The sequence below is a fragment of the Mercenaria mercenaria genome, chromosome 9 (assembly GCF_021730395.1).
Source record: "Mercenaria mercenaria strain notata chromosome 9, MADL_Memer_1, whole genome shotgun sequence".
Taxonomy (NCBI): Eukaryota; Metazoa; Mollusca; class Bivalvia; order Venerida; family Veneridae; genus Mercenaria; species Mercenaria mercenaria.
In genome coordinates, this window is record NC_069369.1 from 81,961,802 (window position 1) to 81,985,925 (window position 24,124).

At 33.0% G+C, this 24,124-nt stretch overlaps 1 protein-coding gene across 1 annotated transcript in view; it reads right to left on the minus strand.

The window, feature by feature from the left end:
- LOC123547598 (monocarboxylate transporter 9-like) overlaps nucleotides 1–23,690 on the minus strand; it is a 38,069-nt gene extending 14,379 nt beyond the window's left edge. The window contains exon 1 of the mRNA XM_053551883.1: nucleotides 23,295–23,690. Within this exon, the coding sequence (XP_053407858.1) occupies nucleotides 23,295–23,550 (256 nt within the window). The 5' untranslated portion in view covers nucleotides 23,551–23,690. The remainder of the gene's footprint in view (nucleotides 1–23,294) is intronic.
- Nucleotides 23,691–24,124: the final 434 nt, after the last annotated feature.

The window sequence follows — 24,124 nt, forward strand, 5'->3', positions numbered from 1 at the left end:
CATAATGCCTAATACAAAATGCCTAATACAAAATGCTTTTTAAATGATATATAATCAAGCTAAATTGAAAGTCTTTAAGTGATATTTACTTAAATGGTTACATTAACATAATTTGTTCCCTTCAACTAATAAAGGTAATTTTCGATTATTTGTGAAACATATAAAGGTCCACCATAGTTCTACCTGACATACGAACACAAGACCTGATAACGGTATACTCTTAAACATTTAGACACAAGTTTATGGAAAAGAGACAAAGTTTATCCAGTACTTAGAAAGGTGTACTCATCCACGTATATATCCATCTCTTAATTTGAATTAGCAACGAGATTTTAAAGTTAGTTTTACATTTACAATGGCTCCGCGTCCTTTTGACAGACATTGTTCAACAAGTTTTGAGCCTTTCCGACGGATAACTCAAGCACTTTGTGTAAATGGAACAAAAGTACAGAAAAAGAATTTTTTTCAAATTTATGTTACGGAAACAGAAGGTTGTAAAATAACGACTCAAAATTATTTCTTTCGTGGGTAGTAGTTTGGAAGTCGTACAAAAATACTAATGATTTAAGAAATAATAAATCTGTTCCTATATTTTATCAGTTAATAAAATATGGGCAGGAGTTTGGATGCGCAATAATTAAATCACGAGTGCGTTGCACGAGTGATTTAATTATTCGCATCCAAACGACTGCCCATGTTTTATTAATTGATAAAATTATTGGAACAGATTTATTATTTCGATTCTAACACCGCAAATAATTCGCATTTTACAGTACTACATTTTCAGCGTAATACGTCATTCGGGTCATATACTGTTACAATTTACCACCTACGGTTGGAAAGTGTTGCATGGTAAATGGAACGTATAGATATTTGTTTCTTTTTTATCAGAATTTTGAGAAGTATTTATAAATTAGTAATCTAACAGCTCGCAAACTAATTATGAACAGAATCATCAAATTAGGCGAGTTGACCCTGTGTTACGAGTTACGAGCTTAACTTTTATATGACGTCACATCATTATGTCATACATTTATGACGTCACCGCTGAATCATAACTGAGCTAATTGAATTCGCTCGTAGAGATCAGAACGTGTTTTACGGTCCTACACATACATATAAGTCAGTATGACTTTGTATCATATTTATGTTTTTGAAATGCTGTTTTCAACCGTTTTGCCCTTAAATAGTTCGTTTGTAATGGAACTGAAGTAGAATCTCTTATGTCACAATCATAGGGGGTGAAATGTAACAGCCAACCATATTTTATCGTAGATTCATGTATAGGCGATTTCGCTGTATGTTTATATAGCAATTGCTGCGGATCGTGTTAGAATATAACATATAAAGGCAAGAATCGTATTAAAAAATGAAATTTGTTTTAACAGTTATCTCAGAGATATAATACCTATAGCTTGTATACATGAAAAACAAGATTTTTTTTCCTATGACTGTTTCTTCGATACTGACATGATTTGACTAGTAAAGAGTTTGAATTCGAAATTTATGTTTACTTATGATAAAAGGGGGTCAAAAATCATTTCTGTCTGATTATCAACAAAAACAACACTGACTATGCTGGAGAATTTAAATGTCAAATGTGTTTGAACTGCAGAAATGTTTTTGCCTATGAAGAATAGCGCTGTATGTAATGACTAAATTGAACCTAATACGAAAAGCTGCAAATCAAGTGGCAAAATATCATTTCAAAGTCCATTTACCATTTATTCTGAAGTTTTAGTATATTTAGACATCCATTCGTTATTGCAAACTTAAAATCAGCAGAGTTTTGGTATGCTCATCATATTCATAGTCTCCAATAACACTAAGATTTAACAACAGTGTTGAAGAGTTGAATGGTGACTCTCTGTAATTGGACTCAGTGATACTATTTTTCTAGTTATTTGGGATCATTGAATCCACTCATTTAATAATAGAATTCCTCTTCATCGACTACTAGTGGCTTCAAGAGAATCTTGTTACAGAGTTTAACTACCACCCAGAGAGCAGCTAAGCGACCGTGACAGTACATATACAGAATGTTGTATTACTAATGGTCCTCTTGAATCCTAAAGTCTTAAGCTGGTGCTAAGGGCTTGAGTGGTGTGTGCATTTCATTTCCTGAAATGAAACTGGGTTTGCTATGATATCCCTTGGTTGAGTTCAACCCTTCCAGGGGATCATGTTATAGATTTTATTACTCTTACTGTTTTAAGGCACCGAATGGTTTACAAAATTGAAAATACCCCATTTCATGTTTTAAAATATCTAGATCATTTTTAACAATAATACAACGTGATAATGTCTATAAAATTGAATTTATAAAATCTGTGGTCAATATCTAATAAGTTTTTTTTCTATAAACAGAGCAGATTTAGTGTTGCATCCAAATCAGTATCACGTGACTTAAAATGACGACATGCACGGAGAAATGGCCGACACTTTCTCTCGCTTCAGCAGGAAATTCAAGATATTTTATATCGATAAACATTGAGTTAGCTATTGTTACATACCCTATCATATGCCCCTTACCTTCCGATTTCTCTGGATACCTGTAATGTGCGCCATGTATTGATATTTTCTTAGAACACTCGGGAAGTTTGAAAGCATTTGTTATTTTTGAAGACGCTTTCCGCGGACCGACAATATTTTTGAAAGAAATGCATTTTAAAATTATTTACGGCTTAAAATGGCAGTGCAATAATATGAAACTTTGAATGAGCATGCAATACAGTCAGAACATTTGTAAATATGCATAAAATATTGTGCAAAAGATAATATTGAAATTTATTAAATTGCAACATACACGTACATCGCATTCAATGGCAGCTTACACGTACATCGCATTCAGTGGCAGCTTACACGTACATCGTATTCAATGGCAGCTTACACGTAGATCGCATTCAATGACAGCTTACACAAACATTTATTCAATGGCAGCTTACACGTACATACGTACATCGCATTCAATAGCATTTTACACGTATATCGCATTCAATGGCAGCTTACACGTATATCGCATTCAATGGCAGCTTACACATACATCGCATTCAATGGCAACTTTCACGAACATCGCATTCAATGGCAGCTTACACGTACATAAACATTTATGGGAAGTTTTGTTAGAAAGATCAACGTTGTCCGCTAATGCATCTAAACCAAACTGATATGATGCGTAACACAAGTATTAAAACGATTTTTCTATCCTCTTTGTATATTGTAGTATCTCTGTCACTACTATTTTTATTATTGGCTTACAAGAGTTTGTTCAGCCAATAGAGAGAAAACAAAAAGAACAACACAACATTACTTTGTTTTCCGAAAGCAGTAAATGTGCAAACGTACATTATTTATCATTACTTTTTTCATATTCATATTGATACATTCGAACTTGTCGCCCAGATATAGAAAACCATGTATAATTTATATAATTTATTTCAAATTAGATCTTGGTATTTTTGATAAATACCCGTTATTCAATCTATACCAGTTGTTGTGTTTTCTATACAGAGTGTTAACACCATTTACCTTTGAGGAAACAATATAACATAAATGTTACGTTATGTAACGAGACTATAGCTCCCACTAAACAAAAGATGAACGCCCTTGAAGATACCGCCTTGCTTATGTTGAAGTATAAATAAACGTATTACCTGCGATTATCCTGTTTTCTTACCGAGACAGCATCTACATGCGTGATCAAATTAATTCTGTTATGATTCAGCGAGTGAGACAGGATGAAAATAGAAATATTTATAAACGAGCACATGTCTGAGAACAAGCTTCTGAATCAAGCAATTTTAGCTTTTTCTTGTTTCTTAAACCATTTTACAGACGTCATTCTGTTGTAGTAACCGATGATCCGTATATCATTTACAAATGCTATCATATACGCCTCACCCGGGGACGAACCTCGATTCGTAGTCTTTAGTTTAATCATGAATTTAATCTGTTTAATGTATAGAGGCAACTTGATAACTAAGTATATACACCTGTTACAATGGTTGAACATTAGTTGTCAAATCAAGAAGCTTTAAAAAAAAAACAAAAACAAATAAAATGTGAAATGACTCTTAAGTGTAATAGATAACGTATTCACTTTATTAGATATTAGAGAGTTTGAGATTTCAAACTTCGCCTTCCCCTTCAACGTCTCTCATATATATTTTGGGTAAAACATCACCGATATGCGTGTATTTTATTTAAATCACACGTTGCTACTAAAGTTTTCCATGTAATATCACGTAAGCCTAAGACTTCGCTTTATTACTATGCGAAATAAAAAGCTTAGTTTCAGGATTTCTGCTTATTAAGTTATTTGATTATCCATATATATAATTAGACTAAATTTGATGCGAAACACTATCAATAGGTATAAGAATAATGAAGTTTTGTATGGCTAATGATTTTAACTAAATACATTGAATTGAACCTGGAAGTATAAAGTTATCAACTGATTTTGAGAACCTTTGAGATTTTGTTCAAACTTTAACTTCTACGGCATATTTGTGTCCCCAGGCGGTATCGATTATACCAGATGGGCCTTTTTGTCGTATGAAGAGAAGTTTTGAACGTCCGAAGATGTGATGTCACGAAAGTCGAAACTTCATTCTTTTTACATCTACTCTATCCACATACTCGGCATCAAAGACTGAAATCTGGATGGAGGCACATGGCATGACAGTCATTTTACTCGAAAAATAAATAATTACGCGCGATTATCATTTGATTGAACATTTTATTTTCACATCCAAATAAAATCAATCTGTTTCTGTCGGACACTTAATACGACAATTGCGTTTTAATTATAAACGTAAAATGGTACTAGTAAGACGGAAAATTCTTTTGAAGTATCAGACAATTTCAGATTTATGATATCATGATGAGAGACTTTTCCTGTTAGCCGTATGGGATAACTCCATTTTTTAAATGCTGGAACCAGAGCCTGGCAGGAGACATTGTGGGTTAATTCCCCCTTTGATTCTTACATTTTACAAAGAAAGTCAGTCTTGAAACTCGATGTGACCCTACCCTACCCCTACCCTATCAAAGTGTAAAAGTAAACAAAATGTTGCATAAATTACAAATTAAACAAATGCACAATAGCAACAAAAATCTAAAGAAACGAGATTCGCAATGGACGGACCGTCAGGGGAGGTAACTAGAGTCACGGATTGGGACTAGTCCGATATGAAAGCGTTCAACGTCATGATATGGAAAAATATTGCACGATCGCGGTCCATTGAAACCCAATGGAAAATAATTTTAGGTATGTAATAATCATTTTTATTTCCTCTCGTGTATGATTTACAATCGTGCATTGTATACTGACTATACTGACATAATTTTATATAAAACCTAAATGTTTGGAGCAACACTAACGAGTTTTTACATTGTTCACATTGTTTTATCGTGGTTTTTTTTTTGTTGTTGTTGTTTTTGTTTTTTTTGTTGGTTTTTTAGGTAATCGCTCTTATATCCATGCGATGATTATATTAATTGAAATGTTTTTTTTTTCATTTAATTTTCATTCTTTTCATTTTTAAAACCTCTTGTAAAATTCCTGCCCTTTCGGACAATTGGTATTAAAATGCACGAAAAAAACGATCATAATTACGGATAAATTGAATGGGCGGATTAAAAGAAGTAAGGTTCATTCTAATGTTTGAAATCTCAAGGAATTTTAATCGAACTTCAACTTCATACGTTAACTTCGCAAGAGACGTTGAAGGGGAAGGCGAAGGTTGAAATCTCAAACTCTCTATTATGAAATGTCGCTCGCGGACTTACTCTTTGCATGTGTTTCGCAATTTTGATATTTATTTCTTTTCTGACAATTTTTCTTCATTTTATAATTGTTATTTCTGTTTCATATTTTTCTCATTACATTTATTACGAAGGTGGTATGCTGTATATAAAAACAGGGGTATATATAATGCACACATACACAAATGTATATTAGTATGTCACAATTTTCGTCTTGGGCATATCGTTATGAATGCTGAATAATAGCAAAATGTATCACAACTGAACAATATCAAATAAGTAAATTATGTAGGAAAAATGTTTGTAGAAAACTCGGTAAAAATACGCCTCAAGTATAATTGTATAATTCAGTCCCTAAAGTATGTACCTTTTTGTTGTTTTATCAAACTTATTTTTATTTACGAAACCATACAAAATACATAAATAACAATTATTGAAATTTTCCTAGCTGTTAGATATCAATGATATTTGCGGTCGTTTTATTAGTTATAAGTTGTCATTTGGTGGTTATTATACCAGAATCATGCCGTTAAGTAAACATAGATGTTGTTCTATCTGAGGATATTAAATATTTAGTTATTCTTTGTCTGTAGGTTTCAATTTCGGTACAAGTTATCAACTAGAAAGTTGCATCAAACTTGCCTGTCTCAGTTTACGACTTGGAGGGGTTAAAGTAGTTCGACACGTGGCGTAATTATATCCCAGTACGGAAACGTCGGGGAAGTACCCAGAGTCACAAGCTGGGACTTAGTGTTATATGAAGCTCATAGAAGTACAACATTCCAGCTTTATATTACATGGAGACACCTATTTCTCTCTTGTGCATTATTTTAGACATGTGCAGACCAGGTTAAAGGCCTCTATCCACTATATAAGTGCCCCCAGTCCAATAAACAACTCCAACCTTATCTGCTCCTTATCAGCGATTATGTAACAGTAATTGATTGGAGGGCAATTAGCACAGCAGACCAAGACGATGTGTATAGTGGAGTTGAAAGACATTTATTTTCCTTCCGTGAATGTAGAATAAAAGTAATAATAATAATAATAATAGTAATACTTAATAATAATAAAAAATAGGTATATGAGGAGTTGATGAAGTTAGTGACAGTGATATAATTGATTTAAATGTAATGAATACGGAGAAATTCTTATGGATTTTTTAATAAACACAAATATGTGTATGCTAAATAGCCGTAGCAGTAAGGCCATGATTTTACGTCTGTATCAATCAAGGGTAAAGCGGTTGTTGATCACTGTTTTGTTAGCCATGATAGCTTATCTAAGTTTAAGAATTTCAATGTCATAAGAGTGTCAAAACTTGTATCCAAAGTTGGTAGTATTGGTACTTTTGAACATTCTTCTCTACCAGACCATTCCCTACTTATCTGGGAATTACAAATACATAGTCTTATGTCCGACTTTGAACGTAGTAACGTCGATTATAATGTACAGGGTGATACGTATACTAAGTTTGACTATAAAACTGTCCCTCAATATTTATTTTTGTATAATCCCGAGGTTTTGTTAAGAATAAATGAAGCAAGATCTAAGCTTGAGACTGGTTTACGTAGACAATCGGATATTGATGATGTTTATTCAGACTGGTGTAGTATCGTTAAACAAAGAATGTTAAATAATCTACCACACAAAGAGATAAAATCCCACGGACGTAGTAGAAAACGGAGTTCAGGTAAACCCTAGTGGTCTGATAAGTTATCTGAACTTTGGGTTGAGGTTTGTACAGCTGAAAAACCCCTGGGTAGCTTGCAATAGTAGAGTCAATAGAATAAGACTTAAGTCTGTTTTTGTAAGTAAACGCAAATTGTTTGACCCGGAGGTACAGAGAGTAAAACGTATCCACTGGTTTTCATTACAGGATCTTTTAAATGAGTGTAACGTTGACGCTTTAGAAATCTATTGGCAAAATTGGAGTGAAATATTCTGTTAAAAATTCCATTCCTATGGAAGTCATACTAGATGATGTTTCAATTTCTGGTGACGTTGATGCAGTTCTTTCAAAATGGAAGAATGACTTCAGTTCTTTGTTTCAGACTGCTAAACAAACACGTGCTGTAAATCTTAATGTCGGTGTCTCTGTGAGTAATGGAGATGATACTTTTAATGATCACATTACCATTTTGGAAGTTAAAAATGTCTTAACCTCTACAAATAAAGGCAAGGCATGTGGTATTGACAATATTCCAGTTGAAGTTTTAGCTAATGATACATCTGTTTCATTTTTACACGTTTTATTTAATATATGTTTGGATGATGGAACTGTTCCATCTTTGTGGAGTAAGTGTATCATTAAACCGATCCCCAAATTTTCGACAGTGGATAAAAGAAATCCCTCAGCTTATAGAGAAATTTCACTTGCTCCAGCAATGTATAAATTGTATTGTTCCATATTAAATACTAGGTTATCAAAATGGTCTGAAGAACACAGTAAAGTATCTGATGAACAGTATGGGTTTCGTAAGGGTAGAAGTACTACTGATCATATTTTACCACTCACCAGTATCATTGATACTAGGAAAAAACTATGGAAATCTTCTTTCTAAACTTTTATTGATTTTAAGAAAGCTTATGATACTATCAGTAGAGGTATTTTATGGAACAGTTTTGGCGCCGTAAATGTTACCATTAGAAGGTAATGTTTACAATCATAAAATTGGTCAAAACTAAGCAATTCAATGGTTTCTGTGAAATTTGGAATATTTTATAAGTGTCTGACTGAATGCATGCCTTTTATTATCACTTTAGAAAGGTATGTGGCAGTTGGCATTTGGTCTCTATATGTCATTCAAGAAAGGAGGTAGGTGTGTTAGGAAGAGAAAAAGGTGTTGGAAGTCATGTTAAAAAAACTATAGTTATTTTACTTGTATTTTTAAGTATTCAGCCAGCCTCCAGTTTTATTATTAAGGACTTCTTAGGATCAAATAATAGTCTGTGGTGTGCTATTTTGTTGGATAGAGCAGGAAAAGTATATGAGCCGTGCCATGAGAAAACCAACATAGTGGGTTTGCGACCAGCATGGATCCAGACCAGCCTGCGCATCTGCGCAGTCTGGTCAGGATCCATGCTGTTCGCTAACAGTTTCTTTAATTGTAATAGGCTTTGAAAGCGAACAGCATGGATCCTGACCAGACTGCGCGGATGCGCAGGCTGGTCTGGATCCATCCTGGTCGCAAACGCACTATGTTGGTTTTCTCATGGCACGGCTCATATGCCATTTGAACAAAATTATTTCTGGATAAGTTCATTCATATCTAATATGCTTTCCAGCAATATGTATATGCTTTATAACTTATTTCTAGTGTTGTTGTTCGTCAGTTTGTCAGGAAAATGCCAAAATTAAACCAGAAAATTATCAGAATTGAACTAGTTGCACATGTTAGAATTTAACTATCTCCATTTAAATGTTTATAATTCTTATATGTCAGCTTTTAACTGTTTAAGAGTGGTATTTTGGGCTTGACAGTACTATTTTCATGCAAGTTTAGTTTGGCAGGTATTCTTAATTGCAAAGATGTGTTCTAAAACATCATTTTAGCTTTCAAGGTCTAAAATTGTCTGAAAATATAGAGATGCTTGACAGTCATTTATTTTAGAGTGAATAATTTCTCACGAGAATATTAAATTTTATTTGTGCATTTTATTTGCATTTGTTTCTGTCTCTATGACAATGTGGCCAAACAGTGATGAAAAAAAAAATGCAGAAGAAAGACCTGTAAGATCTACAATTTCTAATGCTAGTGTTAATAGTATATAAGCTCTATCTAAATAACAGCTATTGATTATTTACTACATATTAAATGCCGAAGTCACTTTCAGGATGAGAAAATGTGTTGCCAATGGAGAAAAGCACTGTTTTTAGGGGAATGAAAACAGAACCCTGCTGCAGCATTTAAGCTTAATAGTGAATTTAAGTAGTATTTCTTTTTAAGGGGCTGTATGCACTCAATACAGGAGCAGTTTTATTTATATTGCCTAACACTATTTTCATGAGAGTCATTTGAATAAGAAAATGAAGTTTTTTTTCATTTTTCATTTATTTTCAGTACACTTGACTTATGACATGTTAAACATAAAATGGAATACTAGTTAAAGGCTTAGATTTTGGATGAGGGTGATAATAACACATTTGTTCCTTTCGTAAATGTTTACTTTAAAATTACGATAGCTGAAATGCATGTATATTGAAATTTTATATTCTCTTTGGTCAGTTATTGTTTTTGAAACCCGAAAGAGTCAATGCGACATAAGCTGATTGAATGTTTACAATCATAACATTTGTGTCACAAGCAAGCAATGCAATGTTTTCTGTGCTTACAAGTGTCTGAATGTATGAGTTTTTAATTGTCATTTTAGAATAGTACGTGCCAGTTGGCATTTGCCCTCTATAGGTTTTTATATGTGTTTGAAGAGAAACTGTAAAAAAATGGATCTGTTAAGCCTATATACAAATACTATTTTTGGTGTCTGACATGTTTACTTATTAAAAGAATCACATTTTAATTGTCATATCTCAATTTTGGGGTATGTGACAGAATCATTTCTTATAATGGAAGCCTATAGAAAAATCAATAGCAGTGCCTGACGAGAATCAGGAGAGAATCGACACCTCATGCACAAAAATTGTTTGTGTACGTGTAAACTGCCATTCAAACTGCGTGTTCTTGTTCGTCGCTATTTTATTATTTCAATATAGTCTCTTCATACAACAAAGTTTCATCCATATAAACTAATGCTTTTACTATAGTGTATACTCAGTCAAATATTCGTGTCTTCGCACTGCCATTTATTTTCACAAAGGTTTTCTTCAATAAACACTGTAGTTCTGTGGAAACTGTCTTTCCAAAATGACAAACGCATTCAAACTTCCCGAGTGTTCTCAACAGTATCGATATATTTGGGACATCACTGTCACCCTAGGAAATCGGATGTAAAGGTGTATATGATAGGCTATGCAACAATATCTAACACAATGTTTATTACATAAAATATCTTGATTTTCCTGCCGAAGCTAAAAATAAATTGCGTCATCCATCGGGTTAGTATTATCACGACATTCCACTCCACCCTTGCATGAACAATTTGTGTTAACTTTAAGCCCATTTAATACACAGGCAATGCATTAAATACCTTAAGTCCTCGCGACATAAAAACAGAAGTTTGTCAAAACTTCATATAATGTCGGACCTTTGAAATGTTTCTTGTCCACTCTCTGTTTTCGTTTTCTATCATCAGCCATAGTCCCAGAGCAAAAGAAGCTAAGGGTTGGCTAAATGTGTTGTCATCCATACTAGTACTATGTACCATTTTCGGTAAAGTGATCTGATGCTGAAATATATATATTGATAAGTACCGGAGGTATCGTACTTAAGTGCAATAGAATTTCTTAGCACAGAAACGTCTACAATTTCGTTCTGGTCGGTCAAATCGTACAACGTGGAGCGGGGCGGGGGCGGTAGCGATTGTCCATGATATGGGGAAACTGTAGTTATTTTTTAAAACCTGGAATTTGAAAAGTTCCAATTAGTTTTAGTTCCAACAGACAAGGCCGGTAACGACATTATAATCATTTGACGTCTACATTATATCAATGTTTTACGAAACGAACTAAATAGTCCTAAAGCCAATACATTAAATGTTTCTGTTTAACAACATTTGATCATTGATCACATCGCTGAAGTTTCAAATTTGAAAGTTCGTATAGATGACTGGCAAATTAAACTTCAAACAATGTACATGCACTGGGTTCCAAAAATACATAAACAAAGATATAAAGATTTTTGATCGTTTATTCAAGCTCGTGTACCACTACAAATATTTAAGTTATTAACATTATGCCATATTGCTGTAAAAGCCCACGTGAAAAGATATTGTGAAATAGTTTGCGAAAACTCTGGTTAAAACTTATTTTGGTCGGTAAGAAACTCTGGCAAAAACCTGGATAAGTTTAGAATTAATAATTGCAAGGTGTCTTCAGTCATATGTACGATTTTTCTACTTTGTATACCACTTAATCACATAATTCAATTAATGAAAAACTAACTGCCCTAATTCAAAAGACTTTTACCAGGGAAAATGCTACTTTTCTCGACTGCAATTTCAACAAGGCACGTTTTACTAATTGCATTGTTAAAAATTATACTATGTGGACCTGTGACAAAGTTTATAGAGTTCTTTCCTTTTTATTGAACACTATTTTCGTCAGATTTTGGGATGCAGTTTTCAGACAAGTAATTGGTATTCCCATGGGAACAAATTGTGCACCCCTTGTCGGAGATTTGTTTTTATATTGTTATGAAAGAGATATTATGCAAATATGCAGACAGAAATTATTACTGCATTTAATAATACATAACGCTATTTTGATGATATTCTTGATATGGATAATCCTTCTTTTTGCTCAATTGCTGGATACCACTTATCCCCGGGAGCTCCAGTTAAATAAAACTTACAATTCGGATTATTATTATTATTATTATTATTATTGTTATACCAGATTTATATAGCGCCCTTTTCATGATAAACGCGTTCAAAGGCGCTTTAATATAGCAAACGCAGCCATACAGGGCGCGAAATTCATCCTCTACTAGTACAGACACAGAGCAATCTGACCAGGGGGACAGAGTAAGATAAAGCCCCCAGAACAGATAGAGAGAATTCCTTTTTAGATACAGACTTGTCCGGCTAACTTAGCCTAGCTCTTTGCGAATAGACAGTTTGGTTCTTTAACGTGCCCGGTGTATAGCACCGATACACGCGAAGCCGTCTTTCCTGGGAAGAACCAGTACTGACCAATACTACTGCTTCATTTCTAGATTTACATCTGTCTATTTATGACAACTGTATACATACCAAAATAACAAGAGGGATGTTTTTAATTTTAGTATTGTAAATTTCCCTAATTTGGATGGAATATACCGCAGGTAACATCTTATAGGATATATATTTCTCAACTAATTCGGTTTGCAAGAGCGTGTTAAGGATTTCAGTGAACGTAATCAATATATTACAAGTAAGCTTCTTCAACAGGGCTACCGTTATTAAATACTTTGCTACATTTTACTATCGTAATTCAGATTTGGTTTTAAAATATAAAAGTAATTTAAAGACACTCCTGTGAGAAGGTATATCAAAATCCGATTTTTATCGGGATGTGGTTTACAAACCGCGTAAGATTTATGGTCATGGTAATTTTCCAATTGTATTTAGAAAAGTTGTTAAACGTTTTATTAAAAGGGGTTATGACCCGACTGTTTTGAGACACACCGCATGTTTGGTGTTCAGCCTTTGTACCGTTGAACGCTACTCTTTCCGCGTTGATCGTGTCTGACGGAACAGGTAGCTCTTAAATCCGACAGGGACTGAGAGCTGTTTTGATTTCTGTCTTCTGGCTTGTTTCGTCTGGCCCTTAAGGGTGTTTCCCTTGTTGCTATGACTTCTACAAAAGCATAGAGTACATGCGTTTTGGGTTCATAAGGAGTGCTTTTTATATAGATATACAAGAGTATTTTTGTTTGTAACATAACATGCCTTCTGTTGCCATTGCGTATGTTAGGGTTTCACCTGGCGGGGATAATTTTTATTTACACGGTCCTGTGACTTTGGAACATGGTGCGGGTAAGAGAGAGGTTAGATGCACCATTAACCGGCTTAAACTCCCCAATGTTGCCACTGACAATCGCAAGGCGGTGCCCCACTGTGTTCCTTTATTTGTTCGTTTTTGCCCTAGTATGTTTGTTTTTTGTGAGTGTATGTTGGTGTGTTTGCTTTGTGTCAGAGTGTGTGTTGGTCGTGTGCGCGTCTGCGTTCTGGATTAACGTTTGGGGAGGCTGCGTTTTTCGAACGTGCCTTTCCCTTTTGGATACCTATCCTTGTTTTTTAAACTCCACAAAAACAAACTTTCTGTCTTCTTACACTATGAAACACAATAATTAATATTACCCCATAATGGCGTTTTTATTATGTAATAATTTTACAGTTCTTTGATAAGTTTAATATATAAACATTAAGGTTTGATCACTTTCATTTGTTTAACCTTCTTTTTTTTTTATAATATTAGCGTTTATCTAGCTTTCTACACGTTTCTTGCATTTCCGCTATATTCCATATTCTGCTAGTAATTTTCCAATATGAAGTTTGACTAAAACTAAATATCTGCTAAATCGCTGGTGTACTTGAATCAAGTCAGATTATTTGCTCCAGCTATAGATATCGTTTCCGAAAGTAAATTTAGTGTTTTTTTGTCGTTTTCATTCTCTTACTTAGTTTAGGTTCGTGAAGTTAGCCGTACGAAGCGGATTAAGAAGAACAATACCTCTCTAATGGGGACGGCCACGGTAACCAAGACATTGATAACATTGATGAGGTTGTTACTGATGGTTTGGATGGTTTGGATACTGATTTTTTCCTTTGTAATAATGACAAATTAAATGTTGATATTACTACTATTGATGAAATCAACAAGGTAGTTAAAAGCTTGAAAAATAACAAAAGCCCTTTTGACAACATATTGAACGAGTACTAAAACTATGCTAATAACGAGATTTGTCAGTTGTTTAACGTTGTATTTGATTCCGGAATTTTTCCTGATGTTTGGAGTCTTGGAGTTGTTTTGCCAACATATAAATATAAAGGTGAGGTTCGTGATTCCAACAATTACAGAGGCATTACTATTCTTAGCTGTTTTGGCAAATTTTGTTAACAAATATTTTAAATGAAAGATTTAATAGTTACTTTGAAAATTACAATTTACTTAGTGAAGAACAGGTACTGTTGATCACATATTTTCTTTACAATTGTTGATTGATTTTTATTTAGCTTTTAAGAGAAAGATGTATTGTGACTTTGTTGATTATAGAAAAGTGTCTTTACGTCAAGGTGAAAACTTATCGCCAATTTTGTTTTCAATATTTTTGAATGATCTAACTCAGTATAAGTGTTTTAGTGATGATGATGATATGGAAGTTTATTTAGGGAATTTCTTGTTATATGCTGATGACACAGTCTTATTGGCTGAAAGCCATAATTATAGAGTTACAGAGTGCTTTAAATGCTATGTATGATTATTATAGATTATAGGGGTCGCAAGTTAAGGAGGATGAAACCAAAATGGTTGTTTTTAGTAAATCTAAATTGAAACACATTCCAGAATGTTTCTATAAGGACAAGAGAATTGAAGCTGTTGAAGATTGTCCATACCTTTGTATACTTTTTAATTATAATGGCAATTTCTCTAAAACCAAAGCAAAACTTCTGGAACAGGCAACACAAGCCATGTTTTCAGTTATTAAAAAATCTCGCAAACTCAATCTCCTTATCTCTATACAATTTTTCTTATTCGATACCATGATTGCACCAATTTTGTTGTATGATGGCGAGGTCTAGGGTGTTAGAAATCGCAAGGTTTTACAGCAGTTCCATTTAAGTTTTGTAAATTCATACTGAACTTGAAATTATCCACACCGAAGTGTATGATATATGTGATTAGGTATTAATCTAACTCTTAGCAAATCTCAGCAATGGTATTTTAAGCTTATTAAATGCTAAAGATGACAATATTTGCAAGGAATATAAAACTGTTTGCTATTTTGGATAGAATAATTTTCTTACTTCTCTGCATATCTTTTGACTAAGACTAGTCTTTGCATGACGTATTTTAAGTACGTTTGTCTTACGTTTGAAAACAATCAAATAGCAACACATAAAAAAGGTTGTTTCACATGGAAATTTCTACGCTATAAACATGTATTTACTCTATAAACATTGTCAGTTTACTGGTATATACAGAATTCAAGGACTGCATAAAGGGCCAAACTTTCGGCAGTTCACCATTTGAAATCATTCAAAGAATGGTTATATCTTTTGATGCATTGCATAATGCCATGCTTAAATTTCACAAAAGAAGTGAACGCGTATCAGCAAATTTTTTTCATTTCATTACAAAGAATCATTTAGAGGGGACAATCTTTTCAGTAAATTTTAATACTATCATACAGCAAAACATGTAATGGCAGTGATTGTTGTAAAGATGTTGTTTATCAAATATTTCTGTGTTTACCTAATCTAAATTTGCAAATTGTGAGAAATTCGTAATCACTTATAAGACTAGATTGCCAGATCACTTTGTACAAATTGAATCCTTATAACTCTCAAAATGCCATGTGACGCATGTTACAGAGTACATTGTTTTGAAGAAATTTGATATTTAGCCTCATAATTTACGTCGTTGAAAGAAAATGTACATTATTGTGACAAAATTTTAAACATGCTCCAATCGTTCACAAATAAGTTATTTTTTAGATTCTGAAAAATGCTATTTTCTTAAGAAGGCTTAAACCAATAGACAAACTTTATGTTGTAAAACATGAAATTGGTTTTACTATTTTTACGATGAAATCGATCGAAAGCGTTTGTCACGCTTTTACTCAAGGTAAACTGTCTCGATTATAATATCTAATTTGAAAAAAAAACACAAGAAAATATCAAAAGGGGAATGCCACAGTCATTATTCACTACTTCAGCCCACAGCGTATTGGTTTACAACGACGTAAATTGTCTTTTTCCGCAGCGGTCCGAGTACGATCCCGCGCCGGTCATATGTTTTCTTGATTTTGGAACTTTAAATGCTAATATTTAAAACACAAATTATATTCTAAGTTCATAAATGACAACTTCCATTTTGAAAGAAAGATTATTTTTAGCCAAATCGGGGCATGCTGCTTTATAGGATGAATTCACTATCTATTTGATGTGACAAATTTGTGTCAGTAGAAAAGTGAAAAAGTTCATGTTTAAGTATTTAATTTAACCACACCTATTTGCTCAATAGATCTATAATTGTAAAATCAAGGCAAAATTTAACTAGCTTATTTTGTAAGATCATTTCCATTAACTCTTACTTATCTCATAGTTGATGCACATGTGTAACTTGAATGTACAATCTGATGAATATAGTACATTTTACGTACTGTATGCTGCATTGCGTTTTGACTAGATGCCACGTGTCCGAAACATGTACATCCTCACCTCATGATTTAGTGTGTGAAATAAGAATTAATTTGTTGAAGAATCAAATTCAGGAAACAGTTAGGTTAACTGCCGCAGTAACGTAGAAAAACAGAGCTAAAACCAAAAAAAAAAAAAAAAAAAAAAAAAAAAAAAAACAAAAAAAAAAAAAAAAAACAAAAAAAAACGATCTTTCTTTTTTATCTCATGGAATGTTTTCTTTACTCGTATTTCTTATGTTTCTAATATTAGGAAACAGTATTATGTATGGAATATGTTTCTATTATGTGTCTATGAATACAAGGATAACATCTGTACACACATCTCCGGAGAGCTAAAACCTCTTTGCAAAGGATGGTGTTTCTATCTAGCCAAGTTGCTAAATAAATTAATCTTTTCAGAGCAACAGCCTCCGTAGCTGTTTTCCCGCGGTTATTCAGGAGGATTCACTTTATTCGAAATCGGGGTGTCCGACTACTCTCCAAACAATCGAAATATTTCCAAAAACGTAAAATTTGTAATAAAGTTAGATAAAATAATGTTTACTCGAACATGATGTTATAATTACCTAAAGGCTTTCTAAATTTTAAAAAGTTGTATTAGCACTTTTTTCCGAGTTATGTGTTATGTTAAAATGAATATTTCTCATTTTCACCTACGTTTTACTTTTATCGTACTGTGCCGAGGTTGGCATGCAGGTTCTGTTTACCCCAGTATTATTTTCTGAAGACTGGTTGTTGTTCGAATCGGCTTCATTAAGAATGCACCTATATTAACTAATAAGATATTTATGGCATATATTTATAATGTAGGCCTATATTTGTTTGCCTCAGTTCTATTAGCTGCATGTGATGGAATTATATACTGGTACTTGTTAAAATTAAAAGGCTGTGATAATTCAAATAAAGGATTTTTACTATATTCTGTCGGTTTGTTTTTTTTAATTTATTTTTGTAAATGTTAACAATGTAATGTGCATCGACACATGAGTTTTCATGTATTATTATTAACTTGCGAGATGAATAATTTCACTTGTAACGTTGAATGAAATCATTAATAGTTGTAAAGGCCTCTTTTGATTAAATTCTACTTAAATAGGTTAAAGATGAGTTTGTCTTGATCACGAGAATCAGAAAATCCATTGAATTACGCATATTTTTTTATCTGAGGTAGGAGTAGAGTAATGTAATTCAGCGCAAAGGGTAACGGGGTGTTGATTTTGTCGCATTCTCATATATCAAATATAATCTAAACATTAAAATCTGAGTTCTACACAGATATTATTTCTCTATTGTAACAGAGTTTTAAAGGCTATTTTGATTTAATTTTACTAGGAAAAATAAAATAGTAGAGTTTATCCTAAAAGGAGGAGATACATGAAAAAATACTCAATTGCGCTATCTTGTGATTTGGGGGTAGGGGTAGCGTAACGTAATATTACGCGAGAACGAATTCGGTGACCCCATAATTTTATTCCTTCAATCGACAGAAAATAAAGTTTTCATGATCATGTTAGTTTTTTGTCAAATTCTATCGTTTGGGTTTTACATATTAAGACAAGATTAACGCAAACTTTTTATTCATAACTAAACGTCATATTTGTCGCTCTGACGTCACTTGAACGTAAATATCGACTTCAACGTTAAAATGATCTCCACAAATTATACACCATTTCAAAGACATTTTTAAATGAAAATATGATGAGAAACAAGCAAATCGATACTTGTTGACTGAACAGAACGATTTAAGAAAACAGTCTGACGGACGTGAAATAATGGTTCATCAAAAATGGACGTCAATAGTCGTGTTTGAAGGTTTGTAGAGAAAAAAGTTACAGAAATATCAAAAAATTAAAATACGCATTCTATGAGGAATATGCTGAATTTTGTATTAAACAAAATTTCGAAACTGAACCCAACAACTTCAAATTAGGCGCATTCCACCTTAAAGTTTTGTAAATTCATATTGAACTTGAAACTATCCACACCGAAGTGTATGATATATGGTGAGTTAGGTATTAAATCTAACTCTTTAGGCCAAATCTCGAGCATTATGTTATTAGAGCTGTATTAAATGCTAAAGATGACAAAATTTGCAAGGTATTATATAAAACTGTTTCTTATTTGGATAAGAATAATTTTCTTACTTCTCCTTGGATATCTTTTGATAAGACTAGTCTTGATGAGCGTATTTTATGTACGCTTAGTCTTACAGTTTGAGAAAAAAATCAAATAGCAACACATAAAAGAAAGGGTTGTTTCACATGAAAATTGCACAGCATATAAAACATGTATTTTACTCTATAAAACAATTGTCAGTATACTGGTATATACATAGAATTACGCAAAAGGACTGCATAAAGGGGCCAAACTTTCGGGCAGTCACCACATTTTAAACTCCATTTTCAAAGAACTGTTACATATCATGTTTTGATGCATTTGCAATAATGTCCATGTGCTTAAATTTCACAAAAGTAGGTGGAACGCGGTTTTCAGCAATAGTTTTATTTCATTTCTTTACAAATGACATTCATTTTTAGAGGGTGACAACTTTTTCAGAATATTTTAAATATCTATCATACAGCAAAACATGTAATGGTCAAGTAGATTGTTGGTAAAGATGTTGTTTATCAAATATTTCTGTGTTTACCTTAATCTAAATTTTGCAAATTTGAGAAAGTTTTAATCACTTATTAAGACTAGATTGCCAGATCACTTTGTACAATATTTGAATTACTCTGTTGATAACTCTCATAAATGCCATGTGTACCGCATGTATACAGAAGTACATTGTTTTGAAGAATATTTGGATATTTAGCCTCATAATTTAGCGTCGTGAAAGAAAATGTACAATTTGTGACAAAAATTTAAAGCAGCATGCCTCCAGATCGTTCGACAACAAAAAGTATTTTTTTAGATATCTTGAAATAAATGCTATATTTCTTAAGAAGGCTTTAAAACTTAATTACTGACAAACTTTATGTTAATGAAACACATGAGAATTTGCTGTTTTTACTACTTTTTACGATGAAAATCGATCGAAAAGCGTTTGTCACGCTTTTACTCCAGGTAAACTGTCTCGATTATAAATATCTATATTTTGAAGTCATTATTCACTACTTCAGCTACAGCGCTATTGGTTACAACGACGGAAAAATGTCTTTGTTGCCGCGGCGGTCCGAGTTCGATTCCCGGCGCGGTCATATTTTTTTCTTGATTTGGAACTTTTAAAATGCTAATATTTTAGAAACAAAAATTCATATTCTAATGTTCATAATATGACAAACTTCATTTTGAAAGAAAGATTATTTTTTAGCCAAAATCTGGAGGCATGCTGCTTTAATAGGGGATGAATTTCACTATCTATTTGAATGTGACACTTTTAGTGTCAGTAGAAAAAAAGTAAAAAAGTTCATGTTAAAATATTATTCTAACCACCCTAGTTGTCTCAATCTAGATGATCTTATGAATTGTAAAATCAAGGCAAAAATTTAACTAGCTTTATTTTGTAAGATCATTTCTCCATTAACTCTACTTATCTCATAGTTGGATGCACATGTGTAACTTTTGAAATAGTAACATCTGATGATATATAGTACTATTTTGAACTGTATAGTATGCTGCATTGCTGTTTATACACTAAGTATTGTCTTACACTGGTTCATCATGTGTATCAGTGTTGACATCTACTGCATTATTATATGCCCTGATGTGAAATTAAGCTTAAAACTTGAACTTGGTTGACATCGTGCTCTAAGTTAAATCATCGTAAAGCAAAGGAATTAACATATTTGTTACTAAGCAGCTTGTTGTAGGATCATTTAATCTACGTGCAAGATAAAGGACTTAACAGGAACCGGGATGCTATCCGAAGTATTAAGACATTTCTGACATCGTGAAATCTGATGATTTTCGAAAGGATGGAACATTTTTTGTTTGTTTCTGAACCAGTTCATGTTTTATGTGATACATTCAAAATACAGTTCATTGTGCATTATATGGCCCGTGTTAATCAACTATATAAACAAAACGTGGTATCATAAACCAAAGAAATTTCAGTCTGCAGTACTTTTTATCTTTGTCGATTTACGGATTATAGCATTACCTATCAGTTTGATAGTATTTAGTCTTTGTCATTGACATTTTTATTACCACTTCCCGTTTGATTGTCTAATTGCGATTTATTTAGCAAATATTGAATTGTAGAGTATTAGGCAAAATAAGGATTTTGATTATAAATAATGTCCAAATTCAGAATATGGAAGTAAATGGGAGAAAGCAAGATGAAATCGTTACGTTCTCGCCTGATATTGATTTCCTCGACAACGTAAATCCCGTATCCTGTCACCAACTAGCAGTGTAACTAATATAATTGTTGTCAACACTATCATATTATATATAGCACGAAACTCGTCATTCTGAAAGAAAATACTTTGTGCTTATTCTTTTTTTTTTTTGCATTTTGCCTACACAAAGGTCAAAAGATTGGTATAAAATCAAAGTTCACTGACTCCAATTACATCATTACGCATTATAACTATAACCACATGTGCAATATAATACTGCTGAAAAAAAGAGAACAAAAAGAGAAAAAACTTATATCCTGTTGTTTTGCAGCTGTTCTTGCTATATACAAACAAATGACTTTGGTAACATACCAAAAGTGGTAATATCTCCTGAAATATTGCTTAAATAAAAGTTCAGAAGAACAGACTCAGAAGTGAACCACTCCTACATACATACACACAATATAATAAAAATGATGCAAAACGTTATCATTGTTTAATAAGTTTGATTGTTCATTTCTGTCATCCATTTGCAACATTTGTTTGTATCCCATTCCGCTATTGAAATGGTACACTGATGATGGTACTGAAAGGACAGATACGTCAACTGACCATTTCAGTGCAATACAATCTCACTGACATATTCAACAGCGTTTGCAATCTAAATTAAATTCGATTAAAAATTGATAACGTACTTTCAGTAGAGATTTAGTGTTGACAGTAAAACTTTTATTTTCACAAACAGGTTTTGCTGTACAATAATTTCATTTTCTAACTTATCCTATCCAATACCATAAATACTCGTATAATGTTGACTAATACACTATAAACGGTAAGTCGAGGGCTCAACGCGAAACTAGTCTATGTATATATAGAAATAGAAGCAGATAGACTAGTTTCGCGTTGAAGCCTGGAAATGTAAATTAAATAGACAGAACTACCATATCAACTAAGAATTTTTCTGTACCACTGGTTGAAGACGCAGAATTGCATATCAAGCTCTCAGGTAAATTCTTTGGCGGTAAAGAGGCTCTACCTTCTTCAATTACAACCAGTAACAAATGATTATGCTGTCGCTCTGGCGACAGCTGTGAATTTGGCGTTACTGCGCCCCCGCTAGAACAATCAATTCGGCGTCCTGATATATATTTACAGTATGTATTTTGATAGCAGTTTTTATCAACAACATAGTTAGCGCAATTACCAGCTTTATCTTAATTTAGAATCCCAACTTTTATTACCCTGGCAGTAAATATTTGTGGGAGGAGATAACCAAGCTACTCTTGGCTGTATGTCAGCGAAAACTAGCTTGCTTGAATGATTCAAAAGAAAATGTAAACAATTGCCAGTTAAAGAAGAAATAAGAATTATATTATATTGTTGGTTATTCAATTATATTATCCATAACTTTGTTCCTCCAAATTTGAATCAAATTTATGAAAACAAACTACAAATTGCAATACCATTCCTTATATTCAATGTTCTCAATGAAAACTGAGCTGTAAACTTCAAAATCAAAGAATCATTTGTTTCTTCTATCGCTGCTGACTGACCCGATAATGGACATAATCTAGAAATCAGTGACGAAATAATAAACTATAGAAGTATGGGATATATACAAAGATTAGCAAGTGTTGCTACAATAAGGTCTAAAACACGATCAGCTGTTCATATAGGTTTAATCTCTATGTTTCATTGTAAGTACATGTAGTTTAATTCTCTACATCTATAATTAGAATTATTTAAATACAATAAAAACGCCCACTTTCAAATTTAAAAACTACTTTCTAGCAAAGCTGTAGGTGTTAATTTCATCGATATACATGAAGCTGTCTGCTGTAACAAAAATGACTGTTTACATTTTCCTTTTCTCCGTGGTTCATGGCCTCATTAGCTTCTCCCGGCAAATTCATTTTTTGGCAGTTGGTTAAACTTATTCTATGAAACTATACTTTACTATTTTGTTTTTGTTTCAAAAACTAATTATACCAATTGATAAAGAATGTTTCAATGTGTATTTATGCAATCTTTAAACTTTTTATTCAGTAGTTGATTCAAAATTTTGAAAAAGGCTTTTATATGGCAGATTTGTTTAAGAAATCACCAAAATCATATCCTGATATCAACATACATTAACATGTAAAGATACAGCGTCAAATTATAACTTCTAAAGAGATTATTTGTAGTGATCTACTGAACATAAAATCAAAGTAATGCATACCTCCGAGAGACATGGAAGCTGTCTGCAACGATCCTGCCCATGATGTAAGGGACACACTTGATCCATACCTCTTGAGTAGGGTAGCATGCATTATTCCTACACCATACATATTTGCACCAATTAAACAAAATGCACCGAAACTGGCGACCATTATTACCCAAGACCATCCTTTATCCAGGCGTTTGAATTTTTCTATTTTATCAGATGAATTTTCCAAATTTTCAACTTTTGTCTCTGAATTTTGTTGTCTCTCCATTATAGACTTATAAAATGTTCACGTGTATTGCAATGTTTTAGTTATAATATTACTTTACGTACAAACAGCAATAAATGGTGTACTTATAGTTAAAATCACAGAGCGCAACGTGCAAATACTATATTACAAATTGAATACATTCCTTATCCATTTGTTTGTTAATTTGATAACAGTTGTAAACAATTACGGGTATTTATAGACAATTTATATAAAATAAAAAAGTGGAAAACCACAGGGCGCCCAACACGTCATAAACGAAAATGTTGCAGGCTCGGTTTAACTGAGTCTGTTCCTGGACGGTAGTGGAAATGCAAGCTACCGTCCACGCCCTGTAGCCCCGGGTTGAGCAGAACTCAACATTTACACATGTTATAAGTACCAGAATACAATTTAGAGACATCCGAAAATGTATTTATACGGCGGTGCACATGGAACCTTCAATGATGCACAGAGTGCAATACCATGAAAAGCGGCGTATTGTCCGCAGATAAAATAATGGGTTTGCCCTAAACGAGAAAACAGTTGGCAGAACTAAATAAACTGGAATTTAGAGAAGGGATCTGTGGTTATGGAT